This window comes from Cupressus sempervirens, chromosome 5 (assembly GCF_028749045.1).
Source record: "Cupressus sempervirens isolate cs-2001-9-10 chromosome 5, ASM2874904v1, whole genome shotgun sequence".
NCBI lineage: Eukaryota > Viridiplantae > Streptophyta > Pinopsida > Cupressales > Cupressaceae > Cupressus > Cupressus sempervirens.
Genome location: NC_143122.1, coordinates 643,749,324 through 643,770,514, shown reverse-complemented (window position 1 = coordinate 643,770,514; position 21,191 = coordinate 643,749,324). Strand labels below are relative to the sequence as shown.

At 35.0% G+C, this 21,191-nt stretch overlaps 1 protein-coding gene across 1 annotated transcript; it reads right to left on the bottom strand.

Moving 5' to 3' along the window:
- Window positions 1-3,957: 3,957 nt before the first annotated feature.
- LOC149557552 (uncharacterized) lies at window positions 3,958-4,437 on the bottom strand. The gene has a single exon (XM_089830332.1). The coding sequence runs from the start codon at window positions 4,435-4,437 to the stop codon at window positions 3,958-3,960; it is 480 nt and encodes a 159-aa protein (XP_089686458.1).
- Between the last annotated feature and the right edge of the window lie 16,754 nt (window positions 4,438-21,191).

Genomic DNA, 21,191 nt, shown 5'->3' with positions numbered 1-21,191 from the left:
CAAAGGAATTGTTCCAATGATTAGGGTTTTGAGGCCTACCACTGCTTGGGGTTTGATATTGCAATTGATGAGGCCTACTACCTTGAGCTTGTTGTCTTTCTAAAGTCACCACCTTGTTGCTTACTTTCTACATCATAGAGGAGTTATCCTCTAGCTTCTTCCAATGATCTTGCAATCTTTTCTCTAGGTTCTTTTCTCTTTCATCCATGTTCTGCATTAGAGATTGCATCATCTCTTTGATTTCATCTATCCCATTTGAAGATGTGGAAGCTTGAGGGACTGGGACAAGAGATTGTGATGTAGAAGTTGTGGGAAGGGGATCCATTGCTAGTTGATGATTTGGAACATCAGGGAAGAAAGGCATAGGAGGTCTTGGAGCTAGCTTACCTCCTTGTATTAGGATGTTCTCTAATTTTATTGCTATTTCATAAGCATTAGGCAAGGTATCTCCTCTGATAGTTTGGATTGTAGTGGCAATATCATTGTTAAAAGCTCCAAGGTAATGCAAGAAGACATTACCAAGGGTAGGCTTCACTGAAGTAGGTATTCTATCCTATGTATTTTGAAATATATAGTTAAAATCAGTCATACATTTATGGGGGGCTCTTTTTATAGTAGTCAACTGCTCTAAAAGTGATAAATAGTCACTTTTATCCTCAAAATGTTTGAACAATTATGCACCTAATCCATCCCAATCTGTTATAGAACCATGAGCTAAACCTCTATACCATTGTAGTTATTTTCCTTTCAAGGATGAGGCTAGGAGCCTAAGTGCAACATCATCGTCTATAATACCATGGATATTGTAGACATTTGCAACCTCTTAAATATGTTATGAGGGAGAGATAGAAGTTTCACTAGTAAACTCTGGTATACTTTTGAAGGTAGCTACTGGTATGTCATGTCTTTGGGATAATAAGAGAGGGCTCCCACCCTTAAAGGTGGAAAAAGTATGAGCTCTAGGAAATTCCATATAGACAAGTGATCTATTGATACGTATTGATGGCAATCTAGGCTGAGATCTAACAATAGGAGGAGTAGAGATAGATCTTGTAGGTGTATTTGTTACTTTTGCACTCCTAACTGGTGATAAAGATATTCTAGTCCTCCTTCTTCTAGGGTTTGAAAATGAAAGCTCTTGATACTAAAACTTACCTCTAGAAGATGCCCTTGTTTCAGCTCTAGGCACGAATCACTGCAACTTTTTTTTGGAGCAAGATATGTATTTAAAGCTTAGAGTCGCCAAGTACTTTGAAGAATGAGCCTCTTGAAGGCTTAAACACTAAAGCTAGTACTATCTACTCAGTATTGATCTTGAAATCTTCCCTTTGACACTAGTAGGCTTGAAATTTTCTAAAAATTTGTCCCACTGAGCATGCCAAAAATTGATGTCACTTAGGTTTTCACCCTTGTCCAAAGCCTATGCATGAGGACAACCTAGTGAAACATGGAAACAACCTCCAAGCTGTGGGACTTGAACTGTGAGGTTGAGTCTCTGGAGAAGCCCAGCTTCCTCTTACTATTAGGATACACCTAACTACTCTTGGAGAGGAAAAGGGAGAAGGAGAGCATGAAATCAAATCTACCTAATAAAATATAAAGAGGTGATGCACCAAAATAGAGTGTTCAGACCAAACTCTACCCATATATGCACTATTGAACTAGAATGAAACTAAGGATATATACATTCAAACTTCTTTTAATCTGATAATCACATGTAGATCAAAAGACTAAGATAAATGACACAAGGAAAGAGAGATCCACTTATATTATCATTCATAGGCCAAGGAGATACAGTCATGCAAATCATAGATCTCTACAAAACACCAGTAAGAGGCAAAGAGTTCTTGCACTTTCATACTAATGGCTAAAGGAGATAAGATAGAAAATCATCTAGTTCAGACGTACAGGGGGAATTTACATCGAGAATCTGTAGAGAAGTAATAGAGAAAATAGAGAAAATTTGACTCTACAAAATTCATAAATTTTTTCCTTTATAGCTCAGGCATAACTGGGATGTCCTCCAATAGTAATTGCTTTGCAACAACCTACCATTAAGTCCTGTAGAGAATAATCATGGAGAAAATATGATCTAGATATAGATCCAAATGCAATGATATCTAATCTTGGTTGGAACAGGGCCCTCAGAAGATGAAAATGGTGCCATAACTGTGCTTTGACTAGGTAGATAGATAGATCGAGGTGGTAGAGTGTTCTTCTTTGTTTCGCATTTACTCCAAGGTGGTTGAAATTGATCATGAAGATCAGATTCATGCAAAACCCTTGATTTCCCTTGTTTCTATCTCATGAATTAGCAAGGTTAGCAAATCAACCTATCTTGGCACTAGGATGACCCATGTGGACCAACAATCTTTTATCTTTTCGCCACCCTACAAAGTCTCCCCGAGTTGACCATCTCTTTTCATTACTAACTGTGCCACCTTACAACCTTGACCATGACAGTCACCTTAACTGCCAATTGCTAACCATTACTACTTCCAACTATACCCACTGGGACACATGTCACTTAGGCACTATGTCACTATGCATATCCTCTAAGCACTTTCCCATAGTGAGATAGCACCCACCATCGATTTCCTTAGATCTGACAATCGTGAAGACTTTCCATATTACCGCACTTTTCCCTTAAAACTTTTGGGCCCACAAACCAAAGTCAACACACTTGGCAACCACCAGGCACAACCTGACATCATCCCTGCAGTTCATAAGAGAACATGAGTCCACCTTGCTACATGTCACTAAGGTGCTATGTCGCTATGGGTAATATCCTCGCAGTTTTCCATAGCGAGATATCACCCACCATTGATCTTCATGAGATCAACAATCATGGAAGATCTCATAATACTTCGCTTGCCTCCATAAAGTTTTTGGTCCATGAATCCACTTGGCAACCACCTAGCACAACCTGGCATCCTTGTCTTGGCGAGATCTGGCCGCACTGATCCATTTGGCACAATGGCACTATGTCACTATGGATAATCTCCTCAGCTTTCCATATCGAGATAGCGCCTACTGTCGATTTCCTTAGATCTAGTAGTGAGAAAGAAAATTGTACAACTACACACTGAGTTGGTTGAATGGACCAATGAAAAACCATCATTTAACTATGACCCACCTGACAACTACCACTGAGGACGAGCCATAATATCACTTTGGAGAAAGGTAGGCCCATGATGTCATCTGTGCCATGCGTCACCACTATGGTTAATTTCCTCGCAGCTTCCCATAGTGAGATAACACCTACCATTGATTTTTTGAGATTTGGTGGCAAGCAAGATGGATCCGATCTATCAGTAGACCAACCAATAAGAACTGGCCACGTGCCAACCTATTTGACAACCCTCATTTGCAGCCCACCAAGTGAAGCAAGACCCACATTCTACACAGTCATACCTCAGCCAATGAAAAAAAAATGACCAACTACCAACATGTCTGACAAAATTCATCATTGATATTTGATGGGACATACTTGGGACCCACCGTCCTTCTGATGTTGCCACAGTAACATTTTCTGTCTGGGCGCTATGTCATTAATGATGAGGAACATAAATTTTTTGATAGCGCCATAGTGCCCACCATGGATGGAACAAAACCTAGCGCCAGAGAAATAATAAGATAAAAGGGAGGACCCACCTGACACATGGCCAAAAAGCACTATGTCGCTATGCATAAGGACCATACAACTTCCCATAGTGAGATAGCACCAACCGTTGATCTATCTCAATTTGACAATGAGGAACTTGCGGGCCCATAGAAATAAATCATAAGGTTTGATCATTTAATCTTTTCGATATTCCTAGGATATTTAAAATAACATTAAACCGGGAAGTGACTATTAGGAAGCCAAGAATTTAAAATTCAAATATTTGGCAGGGGGGCACAATATGTAATAATTGCCATTGCATTAAACCCCATGGTAACCATTATGTCTGCCACCTAATTACTCTCCCTGTAGATGTGCTGCAAGTGGGCCATTTTAATTTCATTCAAGATTTGCTTAATATCCAAGATGATATTTCTAATCTTCCATCCCAATCTAGCCTCCCCCTTAACCAAATCAATCACTAATTTGGAGTCTCCTTCTATTGTTAACTCCATAATTTTTCTTTTCCTAGAGAGTTGAAGCCTCCATAATAATGCCATAGCCTCTGCCACATTATTTCTATCGTTTCCCACCTTACCCGTATAAACCAATAGCACATCACCATTCTTGCCCCGCAACACACCTCCAACCTCTCCAAACCCTCCTTTTGCAACACCATCAAAGTTTAGTTTACACTGTGTTATGGTGGGAGGTCTCCATTTTGTCTGTTGTCTCTTCCTCCTAGCTATTTTATCAAAAAGGAAGAAATCCTCTTTACAACCCCAATTTTCAGCCACTAGGCCTTCAAGTTTACCCGACTCCTCCTTTGGCATTTTACATTTAGCCACTCTTAAATTTTCCTTTAACAATTTATTCATTATTGCAAAAACCACTTCCACTATCTTACTTTCCTCCCTAAATATCTTGTTATTTCTTTCTTTCCATATGTGCTAGCAAACATATAGTGGAATAATATGCCATGAAAAAACTAATCTTGGGTGGTAAAAGGGGCAATCCCAACACTCCACAAACTAGCCCAAGTTATCCTTCATAACCCAAGCCACACCAAATCTTTCCCAAACCTTAGTCCAGATCCCTAAAGAAAACTAACATTCTATGAAAATGTGGGAAATACTTTCTTCCTTTCCTTTACACAAATAGCAACGGTTTGTTATATAGAACCCCCTTTTTTTCAAATTTTCAAGTGTTAAAATTTTTCCATGCTGTGCCATCCAACAAAATAAATTGATTTTAGGAATGAGGTTAGTAATCCATACCTTATGCCATAGGATTGGGCTAGGATCCTTACTAAACATGAAATTATATGCATATTTTATAGTGAAGTTCCCATTTGGGGTTAAGTCCCAAGCCATAATATCCTCCTGAGGGAGTAAGGGAAGTCTCTATTCTTTTATCAATTCTTCCAGTTCCTTTAAGATAACAACATCCTCATGTGAGTAGCCCTCCTTATGAAGCTTCTTCCACCTCCTTCCTTGATCGATATACTCCCCAACTTTTCCCACTATATCCTCTTTTAGAATTTCCATTAAACCACTATATTTACTCAAGGCCAATAGCTTCCCATCCATCCACCTGTCTTCCCAAAATTTGATATTGAAGCCATTCCCCACAATCCACCTCAACCCTTCTCTCAGCAAACCTCTATTCTTAACAATATTCTGCCAAACCTTTGAACCTCTATGGAGGTCATTATTATATAGGTTCCACCTAAACAAGGTATTAGAAAAATATTTAGCCTTCATGGTATTTCCCCATCCCATGTTTCCTTCTGCCAATCTCCAATCAATTTTTGTGAGGAGAGCTTTATTAAGATCTTCAGCCTTCTAACCCCTAACCCCCCCTTAGATTTTGGTTTACACACCTCCTCCTAGTTGACTAGACTCAATTTATTTTTCTCCTCTATCCCTGACGACAAGAAATTCCTTTGAATTCTCTCAATTTTCTTTGCCATGTTTTGGTTGATTTTGAAAATGGATAAGAAGTAGATAGGGATTCCCTAAAGAGTAGCAATGAGCAGTTATAATTTTCCAGTACTGCTTAATATCTTCCCTTTCCAACCTACAAGCTTCCTCTAAATTCTCTCCACAATTTTGTTCTAGAATTCATTAGTTACTTCCTTAGTAGTAAGGGGAAGACCTAGATAAGTGTCTAGGAGGCAAGTAGATTGGCAATCTAGGATTTTCCCAATCCTTCTTTGAAGCAACGCTTTAGTGTTAAAGAAATAAATCTTACTCTTATGGTAATTCACTTGTTGCCTTGAGCTTTCATCATAATTGTGTAAAATCATCTTCCAAGCTTCTGCCTCCATAAGTGAAGATTCCACAAACTGCTATATAACCTCAGTTTCAGCATTAGTAGCAAGTTTAACACCTTTAATATAGCTTGTATTAACTAATTTAAAGAAAGACCTTCCTAAAGCTTCAACTATCATAATAAAATGATAAGGAGAAAGTGGGTCACCCTGTCTTAAGCCTTTCTCAGCATTCAAGTTACCCCAGGGGGAACCATTTAGTAGGACATAATACTATACTAAGCCCACGATCATCATGATTAGGTTAATGATCCTATTACTGAATCCTATTCTTTCTAGCACATCATGTAGTAAGTCCTAATTTACCTTATCATACACTTTGGAAATATCCAACTTGAATGCCATCCCAAGTTGCCTATTCTTTTCCATTGAATGGACAACCTCATGGGTGGTTATTGCCACATCTAGTATCTGTCTTCTTGGCACAAATCCCTTCTAATGACTTCCAATGATTCTTTCCAGGTGAGACTCCCACATTATTTCATATCTGAAAGGTTTATGTCCCCCTTTAATACTATCTTCCCAATGGAATAAAATGGGGGAGTGGTCTGAAACCATTCTGGTGAGGTTCTCAAGATAGGAATTACCCATTGTGCTCCAATTCCTTGACACTAATAATCTATCCAGCCTAACCTATATAAGATCCTATCCTTTCCTATTGTTAGTCCAAGTATATGGGTTTCCTTGCAAATCCACATCCATCAAATCCAACTTCCTCATGAATTCATTAAGGTCTTGTAAGCTCTCCAGACATTCTCTATTACCACCTAGCTTTTTTGAATGGTAAAGGGGAGTATTGAAATCACCCATACACATCCATTGCTCTTCCTTCATAGTTTTAGTAATCCTAGTTAGCTTATCATATGTTTCCTTCCTCCTAATTATGTTATTAGAGGCATATCTATTGATTAGCCTCCAACAATGAATATTAGATTGGAAATAGTTGATAATGATATTTTTTTCCTTCCACACCTCATACCCCTTCATGGAGTTCAGGTTCCACATGGTGGCAATACCCCCTGAGGCTCCATCTACATCCATATGTAAGTACCCAGCCCCTAGCTAGATATAACTTGCTATTTTAACAAAACTTTCACTAGACATTTTTATTTCTTGTATTAGCACACAGTCAATTTTTTCTTGAGAAATAATTTGTTTGAGAGAATATTGCTTCTGGGGATTATTTAATCCCCTCATATTCCAAGAAAGGAATTTCATTTCTTACCTATTGTTACTGTCTCTAGTGTAAGTTGCTTACCACTGGCCACATCCCTAACAGTTTGCTTTGTCCCGGTTACTATACTCGATGGTCTTCCAACTGTCTCGAAAGTGCCTATATCTAGTTTTCTCCCCCCCTCCTCCTCTTCTTCTACACTTCCCATTCTCCATTATCCTCATCTTGAGGTGAAGAAGAGCTCATCTCCTTATCCATCTTATCAATATTTTCCAGTACTTTCATAACTATCTCAGTCTAAGAAGCTTTAACCATCCTCAAAGGGGTGCAAACCGTCTCTCTATTTTCACATCCCTTGGAAGACAATATTAGCTAGCAATCCCCATCCTATGTTGTTGAGGAGCCCAGGTGAAAGTGGGATATCCCCATTTCCTTGGAAGGAGTATCCTACTGGTTGTCCCCTTTCTGGGTTGTTGAGGAACCTGGGAGAGAGTAGGATACCTCAATTTTCCCTTCTTCCAATAATGCCCCCTGCACAGAAGATCCTCCATATCTATTTTGAAAGGGTATTCATCCAAGTCCTTATCCTCCATAGCAACCCTCCCCTAAGGAATCAAACCATTTTCTTGAGTAGGGAGCATAGTGGAGAAAGCCTTAGAGGGTGTCTTTATTGCCTTCTTGGCCACTTTAGAAGGTTCCCCCAAGATTTGAATAACAATCCCTGGAGAGCCCTCCTTCTACTTATCTTTCTGTATTTTAGCTTTGCAATCCACTATAAGGTGTCCAAATTGCCCACATCTTTGGTAGTACAAACCTACATTCTCATACTCTATAGGCTGAACTCTCTCACCCCATTTAGTCTTCAACATAACAATAGTAGGTAGTGTTCTATTTAGTGCTACATTTGCATAGAATCTAGCATAGACCAACCTCAATTTTTGCATTTTCACTTTATCAGCAATGACAAAATTATTGAAAGAATTCCCCACCCACCTTAATATATTTTCATCCCAAAATTCTAGGGGGGAGACTCAATAATCTTAGGGGAGACCCAGTAATCTTACCTAGATAGGGGTGACTTTTTTAGCTCTAGGCTAGCATCAAAGCCTGGATGCCATCTAGATAGAGCCAGACAGTGCTTCCCAAAATACCAAGTCCTAGAGAGAACAATATTAAAATCCTCTTTCGTGGTAAATTTGAAATAGAATAGTCCACTACACATAGTAGAAACACTTACACTACCTTTGGCCTTCTACTTCTAATCCATCCATTTCTATACCATTTCAATAGTAGGATGGAAAGCAACAAATCTACCTACAACACAAAGTTTGAGGCCAAAAGTCACATTGTCCATAATACTATCAAGAAGTGCAATCACTGGGCCATCTTGACCACGAGTTATCTTGGGGTTCTCTATATTGAGACTGATCCTCAGGGTACCCACAAGTGAACTCTTCTACCCCGACAGAGAACCAACATCTAAATTTTGGGCTCCCCCCAACTGGAAACAAGTAGAGATTCCACCCCCAAAAGCAACAATGTCATCATATGACAGCCCATCCTCCAAAGTAGAACTATCAACACAAGACAACCCATCAACACCAATTGACACACAACCATTCAGCAGGTTGACCAAGTCTTTGTACACTACAAGCACAAGTTACAGGTCTAGGCATGGTGGTGGATCTAGAGGCTTAGGGTCTACCATCATTTAAAATTCAAAATTACTAAGACAAAGGAGATAAAAATGATTTTAAGTGGACACAAAGTTGATAAGATTTTTGAGACTTTGAAACAAAAGGTTTTTTAGTTACCTAAGTTGGATTCACCTATTTTTTAATAAAGTATTTCAAGTTAATTATGATGAAAGTGGTAGCACAATTAGGGTTGTGTTAAGCCTAATGATAAACTTGTCGATTTCTTTAGTGTTAAATTGAATGATGCTAAAATAAAGTATTATGTGTATGATCAAGAGTTCTATGCTATTATTTAAGACTTGAATAAATGGAGACATTATTGGATTCCTAAGGACTTTGTGATGTACACTGATCAAAATACTTTATATTATTTGGGAAGTTAGCATATTTCGAAGAAAATACATATAAAGTGGGTTAAAAATCTAAACAATTTCACATTTGTAATTAAAAATAATAGTGGAGTATCTAACCTAGTTGCAAATGCATTGAGAAAAAGAAGATTTTTGGTTAATTGAGATGAAAGTTGAAGTTCTTGGCTTTGAAGAGATGAAGGATTTTTATGATATTGACCCTAATTTTTCTGAGGCATGGAGAGAGTGTAGGGTACTAGTACTAGATCAACTAAGAATGAAGATTATTTCATTTAGGAACATATTTTGTTTAAAGAAGTTCAATTAAGTATACCAAGAGGATCTATGAGAATTAATTTGATGAAGAAGAAACATAGTGGTTGATTGGCTAGATACTTTGGTATTGATAAGATATTGAATTTTCTTAAGGAGAAATATTATTGGCCACATTTGTATAAGGATGTTCAGAATTTTGCAAGGAGTTGTGGAGTTTGTCAAGTTGAAAAAGGATTAAGTCAAAATACTAGATTGTATATACCTATTTCAATACTTGAGAAACCTTGAAGTGATATTGGTATGAATTTTATTCTTGAATTACTAAGGACTACAAGAATAAATGATTTTCATTTATTATTGTTGATAGATTTTCTAAGATGGCACATTTCATATTGCTCGATCAACTAAATACCTCGGTAATAAAGGATTGGACATCCTTTCACATTGACTCTATGATTAGACAAAATCATGATTTTTCCTAAGAATAACATACTGACTTCATTTTATTTTGTCAACATAGGAGCATAAGCTTGAGAGGGTAGTTGCAAAGTATATGCCTTGAATCCTCTTTAAATCATTACAACTAAAACAAAAAAGTAATGCTAAATGAAACTAAGATAGGAACTAAAATGACATCTTTTCTTAAAGCTTAGAGTAATGATGCAAACAATGAATCTATCTATGCATCTATGTTGAAAGAATAGTTTAATGACTCTATTATCAATGACTATAGGAACAACAGAAGTCTACTTTGCAAAGAAACAAAAAGGAAATAAAATCTATTCTAAAAAAGTAGTTCACTCACCAAGTGGGCCCTCTTGGATGAGTGAACATAAAAGATTGTCAAGAAAGAAGGTGGAAACTTGATTTTTGTGTTAGAATTCTTTAAAATAACTGGACAGGGGGGTTGAATCAGTTATTCAAGGTCTAGAAGTACCAATAAAACTTTTCACTTAGCTTAGTGAACACATTTAAACATTCATATCATTATATGCATCCAAGCTTATTACTAATACTTGCAAGTTAGTATTAAATCAACATTCAACAATAAAACATGAAACATAAAAATTCATCCACACACTTGACATGGTGATTTAGTGTGGAAACCCAATTTGGAAAAAACTACCAATAACATGCTACTCCTTTCTCACTATTCTAAAGTGATGCCCTATGAAAGGAAAACCCTGTTAAAGGTTACAATACACACTATTAAATGTGATCTAGTTAAGGGATTTCAATCTCCCTATTAGAAGTGAGCTTGGTTAAAGGACTTTAGGCAATTCATTTGGAATGCCACCCTACTAAAGGATTTTCTAATGATTGTTAAGTTAGCATTAGTCCAAAGGATTTTACCCTAACTGATACAATTTTTTGAGAGTAATAGTAAAAATTTGGTCTAACACAACTTACAACTTATCTTGCAGATTCTAGATCAAAATTTAGTCCTCAATTTGCTTGGCTTTCATTGTTTGTAGCATTGACAACTTGTTCACCCTTCAAGCATTTGTCTCCTTAAGCTTCTTACTTGGTATGCCAATGTAGTCACTTTAGTGGTCACTGGATGAAGCAGAGTTCTTGACTCTATCTTTGTTCTTCCTTTGGTCCTCTTGACCTTCACAATATTTTGCCCTCCTCTTTTCTTTGCTCCTCTCAGACTCTTTTTCTTCATGACTAGACATTCCATAGATATGAAATTAGAATACTTTTCCATTTTCTATTGTCCAATTAGGGTTTGGATGGATTAAGTAGAATAAAATGTATCTACTCCATATCTTGTCTCTTCTAGAAACTTCTCCTAGAATCCATTTGAATTTTCCCAAAAATGGTTTACCTCAAATTCTATACCACTAGCTCATCACTCTTATCTTCCACCTAGTTCATAGACTTCAATAAAACAAACTTGTCAACTCAGATTTGGAAAATCTTTGACTTTTCTAATAATGTAGTAGCTCGGCAATATCAATCCTATGATGCTTGACACATACTACATCACTCAACATCAATTGTAAAAGCACTCAGCATTAACTATGTTTTACTGATGTTCAACACCTATTGTATTTTGATTTAGTTATTCAAGGTCTAGGTGTACCAATAAAACTTTTCACTTAACTTAGTGAACCCATTTAAACATTCATATCATTATATGCATCCAAGCTTATTACCAATACTTGCAAGTTACTATTAAATCAACATGCAACAATAAAACATGAAACATAAAAATTCATCCACACACTTGACATAGTGATTTAATGTGGAAACCCAATTTGGAAAAAAACCACCAATAACATGCTACTCCTTTCTCACTATTCTAAAGTGATGCCCTGTGAAAGGAAAACCCTATTAAAGGTTACAATACACACTATTAAATGTGACCTAGTTAAGGGATTTCAATCTCTCTATTAGAAGTAAGCTTGGTTAAGGGACTTTAGGAAATTCACTTGGAATGCCACCCTACTAAAGGATTTTCTAATGACTTTTAAGTCAGCCTTAGTCCAAAGGATTTTACCCTAACTGATACAATTGTTTGAGAGTAATAGTAAAACTTTTATCTAGCACAACTTACAACTTATCTTGCAGATTCTAGATCAAAATTTAGTACTCTATTTGCTTGGCTTTCATTCTTTGCAGCACTAAAAACTTGTTCATCCTTCAAGCATTTTTCTTCTTAAGCCTTCTTGCTTAGCATGCCAATGTAGTCACTTTAGTGGTCACTGGACAAAGCAGAGTTCTTGACTCTATCTTTGTTCTTCCTTTGGTCCTCTTGACCTTCACAATATTTTTCCCTCCTCTTTTCTTTGCTCCTCTCAAACTCTTTTGCTTCATGACTAGACATTCCATAAATATGAAATTAGAATACTTTTCCATTTTCTATTGTCCAATTAGGGTTTATATGGATTAGGTAGAATACAATGTATCTACTCCATATATTTTCTCTTCTAGAAACTTCTCTAGAATCCATTTGAATTTTCCCAAAAATGGTTTACCTCAAATTCTATACCACCAACTCATCACTCTTATCTTCCACCTGGTTCACAAACTTCAAGAAAAAAAACTTGTGAGCTTAGATTTGGAAAATCTTTAACTTTTCTAATAATGTAGTAGCTCATCATTATCAATCCTATGATGCTCAACACATACTGCATCACTTACCATCAATTGTAAAAGCACTCAGCATCAACTACATTTTACTAATTTTCTACTTGGCATTACATAACTTTGCTCAGAACCTTCTATCAACTTGGTTAGGCTTTGTAGAAAGTCTTAGTATTACTTGTTCTTCTAAAGTTTTTGAGTGTGGACAACCTTTGTAACTTCAAGTGGATTATCAATACATCATTTCACCATTATCTTAACTGATCCTTGTACTTCATTACATAATCATAATTCAACCTTTCCTCTAGGTGTTATTATTACATCTTATTGATTAAATCCTCTTCATCAATTAACTAAATAATAGTACTTGGATCTTATAAGCAATTGTCTCACTAGAAAATAGTAGGTTTGACATCAGTGATAAAAAATGATTGAAACATATGATCTACTCCAACAATCTTCCTCTTTCAACAATCTCTTTCAGAAATGATCTTTTTAATCAAATCTAAACAATCTCCCTCTTTGGCATGGATAGAAAACCAAACTGCTCAACCAAGTCATCTGAATGGTAAAACATTTTATTTGACCAAACTAACTAGGTTAAAAAAACTAAGGCAATACCAAAAAGAAAAACTTGTCTCAAAATTGGTCCTTGCATTAGCAACTTCTAACTTCTAATTAAGTTACAAAATTCTTTTTCTCCCTCTTACAAGGTAGATTAGAATGTCTCCTTCATGATCTTATTAGCAATAGTAGTAATTATCTTCCTCTATCTTTTCTCCCTCTTTAATTTTTTATCCTAATTAGTTTCTATTATTTCTACCTGTTAGCTATTATTTCTCCCTCTTATCTTAGCTTTCTATTCTTCTGTGATATTTCTCTCTCTTAGGCTTTTGATTAGTTTTTTCTATTTCTCCCTTTTTGAAAACAATGCCAAAGATGTATCATTCTAACATCTTAACATGTAGATATAGAATTTTTAGTATCTAAAATTTCTTCTTCCATCACCTTGCTTGTGACTATTTTGGGATTTCAACACTTTGATTACTTTAGGTAGTACCTAAAGTAAGATCCTCTGCATCAATTTGTGACATTTGGCAATTAACCTATTTGATGTAGGGTAGTCCTATTATTACTTAAATAGCCTTTGATTGGGGTATCACCCCGAACTTACTTGTGAGATATTCATATGCATCCTTAGGTAAAGGTTTCATGAAGATGTCAACAATTTGTTCCTTTGTATTGACATACTCCATCTTCACCTCTCTATCTTCAACTATCTCTCTTACATAATGATACTTGATTGCAATGTGTTTTGTCTTGGTGTGCATCACTGGATTCTTTGATATATTTATAACATTGGTGTTATCAGAATAAAGTATCATAGGTTCTATTATTTATTCTTTCATTCCCTTGAGTAGATGCTTGATCCATACAATGTTTTTATAGTTTATAGTAGTAGTAACATATTCATCGTTAGCTATGGATTGTTAGGTATAGCTTTGTTTCTTACTAGTCTAGGTAACTAGTCATTTGCCTCAAAAAAGTGCTCCTCCACTGGTGTTCTTTCTATCATCTGTATTAGCTCCCCAATCAACATTAGTGTAGGCCCTTAAATCAATTTTTTCATTCTTTTTGTAGTATAGACCAAACTCTTTTGTCCCTTTCAAGTATCTCATTATTCTTTTTACTGCCATTAAATGATTTTCTTTGAGATTTTTAGAAAATCTTGTAACTATCCCAATATATAATGTAATGTTAGGTCTACTATGTACAACATATTGCAATTTTCCAATCATGAATCTATATAGTGTTTGATTTACTTCAATAGAGTCATCATTCTTTGATAGTTTGTGTCCTATTATCATGGGTGTGCTTATTGGTTTTGAATCTTCTAGTCAAATTTTTTTTAGCATATCCTTGATGTACTTTGACTAGGTAACAAATATGCCATACTTAAGTTGATAAACTTGTAGTCCCACAAAGAATTTGATCTCACCAAACATTGACATTTCAAATTCATGTTTCATTTGATTAGCAAAATCTTTGCATAATGCATCTTTTCCTTCAAATATTATATCATCAACAAAGATTTTAGATAATAGAATGTCTTCACCTTTTTCTATTTTTATATATAGATTTTTGTTATCATTAGTTCTTTCAAATCCAATCTTCACAAGATACTTATGAAGTCTTTCATACCATGCTCTTGGTGCTTGTTTCAAACCATAAAGAGCTTTGTGTAGTATACATACATTATCCTTTTTGTTGTCATCATTAAATCCTTCTGGCTATTTTATGTAGACTTCTTCTAGTATGCCATTCAGAAATGGAGACTTAACATCCATCTGATAAAATTTGAATCTTTTGTAGCCAACATATGCAAGTAGAGTTCTTACTCCTTTCATTCTTGCAACATGGGCAAATGTCTCCCCATAGTCTATTCCTTCCTCTTGTGCATATCCTTTGCAAACTAGTATGGCTTTGTTCCTTTTGATTTCATCATTTTCATTTAGCTTGTTCCTAAATACCCACTTGGTACCAATCACATTTTTGTCATCTGGCCTTAGAACTAAACTCCAAGTTTTGTTTTTCTCTATCTAATGAATTTCTTCTTCCATAGCTTTGTACCAATCATCATCTTCTAGAGCATCCTTTATTGTCTTGGGTTTTTTCTTGCTTAGAAGGCATGATTCATTCCATAGTGTATTCCTTTTCATTGGTTTAACATCTTTGTTTCCAATGATTTGGTCAGAAGGATGATGTCTTCTAACATATTTGGATAGTCTCGGCTTAGTTCCTATTTCTTCTTTTTGTCTTTCAATTTCAGAGTCACTATGTATATTTTGATCAATTATATCAACTTCTCTTTAACACATACTAACTTTAGAATTAGAATGTGCAGTTTCTTTATTATGTAACTTGGTATTTGAATGCAGCTAAGTTCTTGAATTTAATTTGGCATTCACTAGCTATGACTCAGCAGTTGCTAAAATTTGTTGTTGGTTGGAAACTTCTTCTTCAATAGGCATTCCCTCATAGAAGTATACAAATAATTTGTATTCTTTTGGTCTGTTGATTGGTTCAACATCATGAGCTTCTGTGTATTCATCAATATTTACATTTGCACTTTCCACAATTTTGTTAGTGTTAGTATTCAAATACTTGTATGCTTTACTTGTTGTGGAGTAGCCAAGGAATATATCTTCATCACTTTTTGCATCAAACTTACCATTCCTTACATCTTCAAGAGTAAAACATTTTCCCCCAAATACCCTAAGATATTTTACATTGGGTGAGTATCCATACCATAATTCAAAAGGTGTTGAATTAGTACCTTTGTTCATTTTCACTCAATTTATGGTATATATAGTTGTACTTACAGCTTCTCTCCAATATTTTAGAGAAAAATTATTTTCCATCATGAGTATCCTAGCATAGTCTATTATTGACCTATTTCTTCTTTCAGCAATTCCATTTTGTGGAGGGGTTCTGGGTATTGATGTCTATCTTTTGATTCCTCTTCCATTGCAGAACACTTCCAATTCCTTTGATGTGAATTCTCCATTTTTTCTAATCTCAAACATTTCATACTTTTACATATTTCTTTTTCAACTCTTGCCTAAAACCACTTAAGCATTTGAAAGACATTAGACTTTTTCTTTAGAAACATGACTATCATCATTCTAGAGTATTCATATACAAACAACATTATATATTTTTCTCCCTTGTAACTTTGCACTTCTATGGGCCCACACAATTCAATGTGAACTATCTCTAGTATCTCTTTAGAAGTATAAGTTTTTCTTCTAAAACTTGACTTAGTCATTTTGCCTAGCTAACATTGTTTGCATATCACATTATCAAGCTTTCTCAGTTTGGGAAAACCTCTAACTTTCTTCAAATTGTTGATACTAATCAAGTTATCAAAGTTGACATGGCACAACATTTTATGCCACATCCATACATCATTAAACTTCACAATAAGACAAGTAGCATCACCTATATCAAAGTAAAATATATTGCTTCTAGTTTGATCTCCTTTTCCTATTAGTTTCCCATTTTTGTCATATATCTTGGTAGTCTTGTTTCCAAATTCAACTTTGCATCCTACATTGCTTAGTTTTGACACACTCAACATATTATAATTCAATCCTTGAACATAGTAAGCATTATCACAAGAGATCTTTTCTATGAGTTTAGTGGAACCTTTTCCTTTTATTAGACATGGAGCATTATTACCAAATCTAACACTATTTCCATCATAATGATTTAAGGTAAGGAACTTACTTTTATCTCCTATCATGTGATGTGAGCATCCAATGTCAATGATCCACTTGTCATTTTTATTTACATGAGTCATAAGTGCAGTTGCCTCATCCTCATCAAATTCATCCTTCATTGCAACATACACCACTTCATCATCATGTTCATTAGATTCATCTTCTTCAACAATGTAGCACTTCTTTCCTTTGTCTTTGTAATCTCTATTATCATTTTCTCTTCTATTTTTGTAAGTGTTTCCTTCTCTATAGTTTTTCTTCTATGTACATCTTGCAGCAATATGACCAACTTCATTTCAATTGAAATAAATGATGAGTTACTAACCTTCAAATTTTCTTTTACCTCTATGAAATCTTATTGCTAGTAGTGCTTCTAATTGTTCAACATCTTCCTCATCTATATCACTATCACTAGATGCATGTTTTACCTTTCTTTTCTTCTTTTTCTTCTTCTCATTAGCATCTTTCAATAGCAACTTAGCCTTAAAGGTAGATTCAAGACTTTCTAGTTTATAATTATCAAAATTGGATAATTCAAAATTAGTGAGTTTACCTACTAGACCTTCAAGAGTTAGATTATTTCCTAGTGTACATCTCAATTCTTGAATTGCAGAAACTCTAATAGCATAAATAGGCAATAATGTCCTCAAGACTTTACTTAACATAGTATTATCATTGATTTGACCAGTAGCACCTTTTATTGCAATAACAATTTCTTTTATCCTAGCAACATATTGAGCAATGTTCTCACCTTCTTCCATTCTCATGTCATCTAATTTACCTCTGAGGCTTTCTAACTTGGCTCTTTGAACATTTTTGTTTCCTCCATAGATGGTTGTTAGGACATCCAACATATTCTTTGCACTATCACATCCCTTGATGTCATTAAATTCTACATAGCTGAGAGCAGAGGAAATCTCTGACATTGCCTGATTATATTCTTTCTTCTTCTTCATATCTTCAGTAGTAGGACCTCCAATAGGGTCAACATATTCCACTAAAATATTGGTTTGTGCATGATCTCCTATTCCTCCAAAATGCAATTTCATTAGACTTTTCCATGCAGGCAAGTTATCTCTGTTAAGCTTGGGTACTTCTCTCTTGGACATCTTGATCTTTGTGCTTCTAGTACCTTCAAACTAGTTCAGTCAGCAGATGGCTCTAATACCAATTGTTAAAGTTATTTAGAATAACTGAGGGGGGGTGAATCCGTTATTCAAGGTCCAGATGTATCAATAAAACTTTTCACTTAGCTTAGTAAACCCATTCAAATATTCATATATTAGCATATGCATCCAAGCTTATTACAAATACTTGCAAGTTACTATTAAATCAACATGCAACAACAAAACATGAAACATAAAAATTTCTCCATACACTTGACACAATGATTTAACATCAAAACCCAATTTGGAAAAAACCACTAGTAACATGCTACTCCTGTTTCACTCTTTTGAAGTGATGCCCTATGAAAGGCCAACCTTGTTAAAGGTTACAATACACACTGTTAAATGTTACCCAGTTAAGGGATTTCAATCACCCTATTAGAAGTGAGCCTAGTTGGAGGACTTTAGGCCATTCACTTGGAATGTCATCCTATTAAAGGATTTTCTCATGACTATTAAGTCAATCTTAGTCCAAAAGATTTTTCCCTAACTAATACAATTGTTAGAGAGTAATAGTGGAGCTTTGATCTGACACAACTTACAAATTATCTTGCAGAATCCAAATCAAAATTCAATCCTCAATTTTATTGGCTTTCATTCTTTGCAGCTCTAATATCTTGTTCACCCTTCAAGAATTTTTCTCCTTAAGCCTTCTTGCTTGGTATGCTAATGTAGTCACTTCAATGGTCACTGGATGAAGCAAAGTTCTTGACTCTATGTCTATGTTCTTCCTTTGGTCCTCTTGACCTTCACAATATTTTGTAATCCTATTTTCTTTGCTCCTCCTAAACTCTTTTTCTTCATGACTAGACATTCCATAAATAGGAAATTAGAATACTTTTTCATTTTCCATCATCCAATTAGGGTTTACATAGATTAGGTAGGATACAATGTATTGACCCTATATCTTGTTTCTTCTAGAAACTTCTCCTAGAATCCATTTGAATTCACCCAAAAATGGTTTACCTCAAATATTGTACCACCAACTCATTAGTCTTATCTTCCACCTTGTTCAAAAACTTCAAGAAAATAAACTTGTTAGCTCAAATTTGGCAAATCTTCAACTTTTCTAATAATGCAGCAGCTTGGCATTATTAATCTTCTAATGCTCAACACATACTGCATCACTCGACATCAACTATATTTTACTGATACTTGACACCTATTGTATTTTTCTTGGCACCAATTGTGTTACTCAATAGTCACTATAATTTTCTTTTACTTAGCACTAACTAATTTTCTACATAACATGACTTAACTTTGCTTGGCACCTTCTATCAACTTCATCAGGCTTTGTAGAAAGTCTTAGTATTACTTGTTCTTCTAAAGTTTCTAAGTGTGGCCAACCTTTGTAACTTCAAGTGGATCATCAATACATCATTTCACCATTGTCTTAACTGATCCTAGTACTTCATTACATAATCATAACTCAACCTTTCCTTTAGGTACTATTGTTACATTTTATTGATTAAATCATCTTCATCAATCAACTAAGTGATAGTACTTGGATCTTATAAGCAATTGTCTCACTAGAAAATAGCAAGTTTGACATCAGTGACAAAATAATGATTGGAACATATGATCTACACCAACAATCTTCCTCTTTGAACAACATCTTTTAGCAATGATCTTTTCAATTAGATCTCAACACTTTGTATTCTATTCATTCATAGTAAGAGATTATATCTAAAAACAAAATTACACAGTATTGATTTGAACAAAACAATCTATTGTATTTTCCTTTTGGCAAAAATCCTTTTCCAAAGCTACAACAAGCATTATTTAAAGGAAAGCTACAACCACTTCCTACTTCTATGATCACTCTATCAATAAGGATCAATTATAGGTCATAAATATTACAATAGAAATATCATTATTTTCATTTTAACTCCTCCAAGAATATAGTAGGTTGAGGAAGCTATATTTATAAGCTACCATAATAGAAATCACACAATAATCTACCTATTATGGTGATTCAACAATCTGGTTGGCTTTGACTTAGCATTAAAATGATGACTTTGAATATGCATGGCAATCACCTACAAAACATTGAACAAAATAACTTTCATGTACATATATATTCATTTCATCATCAATGTTAGAAAAGATATTAATATTCAAACTATCACTCTTTGCAAATCCTATGGGTATAGGAAGGAACCTACCCAAACATAGCATGGATGAGGAAATATTTATCAACATGTAATATTCCTTCATTAAACCATAGAAGTCCATAGATTCAAGTAAACACAATATATTTAAAAAATATATACTTCAATCTTCATGTCTTAACATATAGATAATATATTCATAAAAACATAGGTTCTTTTGCTTAAATCATAGAGTCATAAAATGCTTCTACAAGACAATTGTCTAAAAATAAGATAAAAGGTTCTCAAAATAATGGCCTTTTTGAGGCTCATCATTCCCCCCAATTGATCTATTACTAGTCCCTAGCAATCATGAAGTTCTTGATCTAGGCCTACACTCTCTAGTCACTAAGTGTTCTTTTACTTGGATCATTCTTCATTCTTCATTTTTTCTTGAGCCTCTTCCAGTACCAAACTTTAGTAGTCATGTCATGGTCTTCTACATTGTCATTTGCTACTAGTAGTGGCTATAGGAGAACTAGGGGATGATATCTCAATGGTAACCAATGTTTACACTAATTTCTCCCCAAGTAAATATACCAAGGAATCCCAATTGTAGCAAGAGTCAAGTTTTGTAGAGAGTGGGGTTCTCTTACTTATAGGTCATGTGGCATTCTAACCCCTTGCTACCTTGAGACAATGATTGTTGTCTCAATATTATGAGATAAGTGTTGTTCCCAATTTGTAAAGGCCTATTCTCTAACTGTAATCACCTTACCAAGTCCTAAAGGATATCCCAAAATAGAAATCCAATCCAAATATGTTCATCTAGAATGTTGAACTTCCAGTCTCATGAACAAAAGTATTGTCATTTCATTCTTCTTGTAGGGTGAAATTTGATGTTCTTTTCTTATTCTATTATGTATCCATGACATTATTTCTCTTAGCTACACATCCCCTACATACAAGACTAGGTTACATTCAGTGTCATTAGGCACTGCTAGATTGTGAAGATACAATTCACATAGTAAATTTTTTAAAGCCATGGGAATAGATTGAAATGCATCATAAAAATCATCTAGGGTAGAGATAGAGGGGTTAAGACCTTCCCAAATTCTATTCAATT

What these genes read in the sequence shown, in the direction of transcription:
- LOC149557552 (XM_089830332.1), bottom strand. Translation starts at nt 4,437, where the DNA reads ATGCCAAAGGAGGAGTCGGGTAAACTTGAAGGCCTAGTGGCTGAAAAT.